Below are 7,460 nucleotides of genomic sequence, written 5' to 3'. Positions count from 1 at the left end.
CCGTCCCCACGCTGCTGCCGGGGGTTTTATGCCCCAGTCTGGGGGGTGGAGACGTGGGGGCTGGAGCTCTGGTGGTCCCTGGGGGGGCTGCAGCACGGCCCCCCCCTTCCCTGCCTTGATGTGACCATGATGATGGACAGGAGGTGAGCAGTGACCGTGGGACCTCCGGGACCCCTGCGGATCCTCAGCTGGGTCTGGGGGTACCCTGGGTTGGGACAGTTCTTCTGGGTTCTTTTTGGGAGGGTGGGGGTATCTCCTTGTCCCCTTTGTGTCACACGTCTGAGCTGGGGGCTGCAGGGCCCCTCTCCCCTGGGCAAATGTCACTGTCACCACCTGATATTAAACATTTCAGTGCTGGTGGCTCCAGCAAAGCCTCTGCAGCTCTGGGGAAGGGTGGGGGGGGGGGGTGTTCCCTCCCCCAGCCCCAAAATGTCCCATCCCAAATGTCCCCAAATCTCTGCCCTGGGACCCCCAGACCTGCCTCAGGGATGAGTTCCTCACCTTTCCCATCCCTGTGCTGAGTACCTGCTGGTGGGGGATGGATGGGGACAGGGGTGAGGGATGTGGGTGGAGGGAGGTGACCAGCATGGGGGCTGCAGGGTGGGGAGGGGATACCCCAGAGCCCCGGCATGTCCTTTCCAGTGGGACTGTGGACACCATCACTTCCCCCCACAGGGGGGTATTTGGGTGGGATGAGGGATGCTGGGGGGTCTGGAGGGCCCAGGGGCCATCCCTGTGGGGATGCTGGGGGGTCTGGAGGGCCCAGGGGCCATCCCTGTGGGGATGCTGGGGACCAGGGGCCAACCCCATGGGAATTCTGGTGGCTTTCTGTCCCCGTGGGTGCCCCGGTGACGGTGGCACTGGGCGAGGGCTGGAAGCCCTGCCTGTGGTGCAGGGAACTGGCAGTTTCCTCCAAGCCTGGGCAAGGACCATCTCCCCCACCCTCTCCTGGTGCATGTCCCGTGTCCCGCGGCGCCGTCCCCATCCCATCCATCTCCTGCTGTCACTGGGGCTGTGGCCGCGGGGCCCGATCGAGCTGGGGGATGAGGAGGTGTGAGGAGAAGAGCTGACAGCAGGGAGGGGGGTGGAGGGGACCCAGGGCTGCTCAGCAGCTGCTGCTGCTGCTGGAGAGAAATGAAGTTGGTGAGGATGAGGCACTGGAAGGGTTTGGGACCTCAAAATGTTGTCCAGAAGGTTGATGAGAGGCTGGTGGTGGCTTCATCAGGCTCTGGAGCCAGGCTGGGAGAGTTGGGGTGTTCAGCCTGGGGAAGAGGAGGCTCTAGGGAGACCTGAGAGCACCTTCCAGTGCCTGAAGGGGCTCCAGGAAAGCTGGGGAGGGGCTTGGGACAAGGGCAGGGAGGGATGGGATGAGGGGGATGGATGAAAACTCCAAGAGGAAGATTGAGGTGAGACATGAAGAGAGAATTCCTCCCTGTGAGGGTGGTGAGAGCCTGGCCCAGGTTGCCCAGGGAAGCTGTGGCTGCCCCATCCCTGGCAGTGTTGAAGGGCAGGTTGGATGGGGCTTGGAGCAGCCTGGGCTGGTGGGAGGTGTCCCTGCCCATGCAGAGATGGGACTGGATGATCTTCGAGGTCCCTCCAACCCAAGCCAGCTGGGGATTAAATGATGGGGGGTTCTCCTGGGCGTGCACAGGAAGGGCATTCTCTGCAAGACCCGAATCGTTGGGCTCCCAGGTGGTGTCTGACCCCCTCCTGCTTGATGTGGTTTCCTTTCACAGGGAGCAGAGGGAGATCCTGGATCTGGCCAAACCCTGGTGGGAATGCACCTGACATTTCCCTTCCTTTGGTGTCTGACTCTGGGGGCCTCGTCCTGCTGCCCCGCTCGACCTTCTGCTGGGCTGGGACTTTCTATGTCCGAGCAAATTCCTGCTCTGCAGAACATCATCCAACCTTCTCCTACAGTGGCTTCTACTGCCCTTGGCACTTGCAATTGAAAAGGCTGTAGAAGGAGGTTCACCACCTCTCCTGTTGGGCTTGGGAGCCTCCACCAGGGCCAGGGCCAGCACTAGGGCTTTCCTTTGTGCCTTCCAAAGGGCCTTTTCTCCCTCTTCAGTCCTTCTTCCTGCTCCTCTTCTGATCCTTCCCATCATCTTCCTTCCAGTTTTGGGCACCTCTCCCCCTCGTTTGCCCCTTTGGGCTGGAACATCTCCAACCTGATGGGTGGAAGAAAGTCAATGTCCTCCCCAGGACAGAGGGCACAAGGACTGCAGGATGCACCTCTCCTCAGCAGGATTAAGGAGCAGATCCCCCTGGAAGCCTTCTCCAGGTAGAGGAAGGGCAGGAGGTGACTGTGAGTAGCCAGCATGGATGTACCAAGGGCTTGGCCAACCCAAGCGAGGAGATGGTGACTGTGGATGAAGAGGGGAGCAGTGGATGGCACCTACTTCAACTTTGGCAAGGTCACCATGACCTTCTGTTGGTTTCTTGCCGCCAAAGTTGGGAGATACAGTTTGCAAACAAGGGGTTTAAGTTGGTGGTTCATCATCCATGGTCCCTGGGGCTGCTGCTGGAGCCTGTACCCCCAGGCTGTGCTCTGTGGGCAAGGTCCTCCTCACCTCCCTGCCATGGTAATGTCAAACATGACACTTGTGGAGCTGCTGCTGCCTCTGAAACCCTCAAAAAGTGATGTGAGAACAGGACCTTGCTCTGTGGTTTGCTCCAAAGAGAGCCCAAAGCTCTGCTTGCTCAACATGAGGTCATCTCCTCTGGGCACACTTCTTCTCCAAAGTAAGAAGAGCAGAGCAAAGATAATGACCTGCTGTGGGCTTTGCATTCTCCTGAGGCTCCAGGAGATCCACGGTCCCCAGGTCCCCATGTGATGTGACACACTCAGGGTGTTTGCTGGTGGGGGTTTATTTTCCAGCTCTGCAGAGCTTCAGGCAGGCACGTCCTCACATCCATCTCCAGGAGTATCAGGAGGAAAGCTGAGCTAGTGCTGAGCTGTGAGGATCATCTGTCAACCCAACTGGAGACCCACGAGCAAGGACAGTGTGTGCTGAGCCACCCACCTTCCAGCCTTTTCTCTTGCCAACAAAAGAAACAGCTCCTGCCTTCATCTCCTGCTCCTGGGCTTCAGTTCTTCGTGGTACTCTGGCCTGGCCACCAAAACCAGGGAGCTGCCCATCCTGTGTCCTCACCACACATCTGCTGAGAAGGGAACATCACCACCTGGAGACCACCCCGTTGGAGAGCAGGCTCAGGGGCTTTCCCTCCTCACTGACCACATCCTGGACGAGGACCAGAAGCTTCCCTGGACTTATGGAGGCCACCATTGCTGAGATGAGGTAGGTCCAAAATATTATTTGCCCACCCCTTGTTTTTGAGGAGAAATTGCTCAGTTTGGGAGGGTTGTCCATTTGAAGACTCTGGGAACAGGCTGAAGACCTGGGAAAAGCTTTTGATGCTGAAGAAGCATTTCAGGAGGGAGGGGAACCTGATGCCAACATCTGGGGAGGTTTCACTGTTAGGAAGACGTCCCAGCAGAGGAGGAGGGGAAGCAGGTGGTTGGGAAGCTCTGATGTGAGGATGAAGGATCAGCTCAGGGCTGTGGGAGCACCAGGTTTCTCTGTGTTTCAGGTTGAGCTGGAAGATCTCAGACCTCCGGGCTGGATGCTGAGGCAAGGGAGGAAATGCAGCACCAAGGGAAAGCTCCTCAGGGCTGGAACCTCCTACAGCTTTTCACCAAGGTCTTTGCTGAACATCCAGAGGTGGATCAGAGGACCATGCTGGGCCGTGGGGCCTCACCAGCACCTGACTGAGCTGTGCCTAAACTCTTCTTTTTTGCTCTTCTCTGATTGTCACCGAGCAGGTCCCACCAGAGAGAGGGTTTTCCACCTGGGAGAGCCCTACCTGTGGAAGAAGAAGACACCTCCAGCAAGGAGTTCACACCAAAAGCAGGTGTCCAGCTGATGGCAGAGACCAACTGCACCCAGGTGACTGAGTTCAGCTTGAGGGGATTCACAGAGGACCCGCTGGCTCAGGTCACTCTCTTCCTGCTGTTCCTGCTCATCTATCTTGCCACCATCCTGGGGAACCTTGGGATGATGGTGTTAATCAGGGCCAGCCCTCAGCTCCACTCCCCCATGTACTATTTCTTGGGCAACCTGGCTTTCGTAGACCTCTGCTCTTCCACTGTCATTGCCCCCAAGATGCTGGTGGACTTCCTGTCAGAGGAGAAGGCCATTTCTTACGCGGGGTGTGTGGCTCAGGTCTTTGTTTTTGACATCTTTGGAATGACTGAGTGTTTCCTGCTGGCCACCATGGCCTATGACCGGTACGTGGCCATTTGCCACCCCCTGCTCTACCCCCTTGCCATGTCCCCAAAGAGCTGTTTCCAGCTGGTGACTGGCTCCTATCTCGTGGGCTTGACCAACGGCGTGGGACAGACCATCAGCATGGCCACTTTGTCCTTCTGTGGCTCCAGAGTCATCGACCTCTTCTTCTGTGACATTTCCCCTCTGATCTCACTCTCCACCTCGGACACCACCCTCAGCCACCTGATCTTGGCCACCTCAGCATCTTTATTTGGAGTGTCCAGCAGCCTGGTTATCCTGGTCTCCTACGTGGCCATCATCTCCACCATCCTGAGGATCACCTCCCGCCAGGGCAAGCGCAAAGCCTTCTCCACCTGCACCTCCCACCTCACCACTGTCAGCATCTTCTATGGGACCTCCATTTTCATGTACCTAAAGCCCAGCTCAGGCAGCTCAAGAGAAGACAAATGGGCTGCAGTGCTCTACACCGTGGTGACGCCCATGCTCAACCCCTTGATCTACAGCCTGAGGAATGAGGGGGTGAAGGAGGCTTTGAGGAGACTCATAAGAGGAAAATGACCTCAAGTGTTTTCAGTTTGTGGCCAGGCAGGATGGAAATGTGGGTGGTGCTCTCGGGTTTTGAATAAATATCCCAGATGGAGAACATTTCTGAGGGTTTCTTGACTTAGAAGCTGGTTCAATATCCTCAGCTGACTCAGGATGTTAACTTGGGTCTCCAAGTGAGAATCATATTTAGGATAATTATATAGAGTCGATAATTAACTTCATGAATGTCAAATAACTGGAGCAACACAGGGAATAGAATAATGGAATCACAGGATCCCAGGTAGGAGGGACCTCCAGGGTCATCTGCTCCCACCTTTCTAGGTAGGAACATGGTTTAGGTGAGATGGCCCAGAACCTTGTCCAGCTGAGTCTGCAAACTGTCCAGTGCTGGGGAATCCCCCACTTCCCTGGGGAGATTATCCCAAAGTCTGTTCTCATAGGGAAAAATGTTCTTCTGGTGTCCAGTTGGGATCTCCCCAGGAGTAACTTGCACCCATCAGCCCTTGTCTTTTCCATGGGACTCTGTGTAAAAAAGGAGTCTCCATCAAAGAGTTTTTCATCCTCAGACCTCATGGGTGATGAACAGCCCCGTGCATCTCACTGAAGTTCAGGCAGCTAAAGTTGAGGCTGAACAGGGTATTTGGGTGACCTTGACTCCAAACAAAGACCCCTTGAGAGCATCTTAAGATGCTGTAGTGAGGAATGGCCCCAGGAGCAGGCACTACCCAGGAACCCACTGCTCCACACCTTTGCTTTCCTTCTCCTTGTTGGTGGCAACAAAAGCCATCATCTCCATGGTTCCCTGGCCAGAAGGGACCAGAGGAGCTCTGATGTTGGTCCTTCACACCCAACACACCCAGCCTGATACTGTTGCCTGCAGGACCCTGGTGACACCTGGATGAAATCAAGTCAGGATCAAAGCAGTTGGCTGGTTTATTAACAACACTCAATTAACCAGGGTCCAGCAGCAGGATCCTTCTTTGTTCCCAAACACTTCCTGCTCATTCCCAGGTTATTCTTTAACCCAGCACTGTCAGCTTGTGTGTCCTGGGCTGTTTGCCCTCCTGGTCCTCTCTTATCAGCTCTGTTGGGGCCACCTTGCCCTAAAGGGGCTGTGCTGCTTCCCCCACCCCATAGCAGGAACCCTGGTCAGGTCAACCAGGGCCAACTCAGCCCCCATTGTCCCCCTGAGCCTTGGGGGGCAGGGAAGGGGAGACCCTTGGGAAAAGGAGAGTCTCAGTTTGGCCTTTAAAATCGGTGGCCAAAGTCTCCCTGGTGTGTGCCAAGAAAGCTGGGAGATAATGGCTTCTTATAGACACAGGGAGCAAAAAAGGAATCCTCCTGAAGTCCTGGTGGGAGAAGCAAGGAGACCCTGTTCCACCAGGGGTGAGTTCCTCTCCATGTCTGCCTTTGCCACCACTCACTGATGGGAAAGACATTTTGAACCCCAGGGAGAGAAATTTGCACTTTCCACATCTCCAGAAAGGAGGGAAGTGAGAAGGGGAAGGTTGGGTTGAAGAGGGACAAGGGGACACCTGGGGCAGGGCTGAGCTGAGCTGGCTTTGGACACTTGTGGTGTCAGCACGTGCAGCTACAGACCCCAGGGCAAGGGGTGGTTCCGTAGGTGGTAGAACATGGATATCTGAGGTAGGATGGATGATATCCTGCACAGCACAGACCACCAGAGGCAGTGGGAATGGCTGCTGGGGGTGTTGCCAGATGCAATTTGTGCCTTTGAGATGTCTGTGCTCAGCTCCACCAGCACCAACAGGGGAGATGAAGGAGGAGGAGATGACCATCCAACTTGTGGGACGTTAATGATGGGAAAGAGCAGCCACCTCCTTCCCACTGCCCACAGCAGGTGAGAACAACTGAGTTTGAACCTCCTTGACCTGTTTAAAAGTGGTAAAGCAATTTCACTGCTCTTTTCCACAAGGAACAAGTCACATCATGGGTCTCCTTCTCTGCTTTCACAACCCCAGGGGCTATTTTAATTTTGAAACCCATGATGCAAAATGGCTTTTCAAAGGCAGCTTTGTTTTGGTCCAGGTGGGAATCACACAAACTTCAAAGAAGGGAAAATGCTGAGTCCTGCCCATGGGGAAGAGCTGCTCTGGACACCAGGACAGGCTGGAGAGCAGTGTGGCAGAGAAGGAGGTGGAGGTTGTGGTGGCCACCAAGTGGAAGATGAGCCAACAATACCTCCTTGCAGCAAAGACACCCACCAGCACCCAGAGAAGACCGTGGGCAGCAGGTCAAGGGACTTTCTGCAATGAACATCTGACCCAGAGCCTGAGGAATGGGGAAGTAAAAGCTGCTTTGAGAAGGAAGGTGGGAGGAGTCGTTCTGGGGGAACTGTCGTCTCGGTGGTGGTAGAGAAAGGAGAGCCAGGCTGGGGGAAAGAGGGAAGTGAGAAGAAATAGTAACAGTCATTTCTCAAACAGCCCCTGCACGTGTTTTAAGGTCACCACTGTTATGAGAAGCAGCCATCTCCATTTTTATTTAAAATAAAAAAAAAACCAAACCATGAAAAAGAACAGAGGGAGAAAAAGAAACCAAGAAAAATGAGAGTGACCTGAACACCAAGGTGGGGGGAAAGGGAAGAAAACAAGAAGGGAAAGA

At 55.1% G+C, this 7,460-nt stretch overlaps 1 protein-coding gene across 2 annotated transcripts; it reads left to right on the top strand.

Moving 5' to 3' along the window:
• The first annotated feature begins 2,582 nt into the window (after positions 1-2,582).
• Positions 2,583-4,850, top strand: LOC104394816 (olfactory receptor 1009-like). Of its 2 annotated transcripts, XM_010004455.1 has the most exons (2): positions 2,583-2,606; positions 3,951-4,850. In XM_010004455.1, exons 1-2 carry the CDS (start codon positions 2,583-2,585, stop codon positions 4,848-4,850), a joined length of 924 nt encoding a protein of 307 aa, XP_010002757.1. The 2 variants fall into 2 exon arrangements, with proteins under 2 accessions (XP_010002757.1, XP_010002755.1); XM_010004453.1 differs by lacking the exon at positions 2,583-2,606 and having other exon boundaries at positions 3,927-4,850.
• Positions 4,851-7,460: the final 2,610 nt, after the last annotated feature.

The sequence above is a fragment of the Chaetura pelagica genome, unplaced genomic scaffold (genome assembly GCF_000747805.2).
Source record: "Chaetura pelagica isolate M959 unplaced genomic scaffold, ChaPel_1.0 scaffold579, whole genome shotgun sequence".
NCBI classification, from domain to species: domain Eukaryota; kingdom Metazoa; phylum Chordata; class Aves; order Apodiformes; family Apodidae; genus Chaetura; species Chaetura pelagica.
This window is presented reverse-complemented; position numbering and strand designations above follow the sequence as displayed.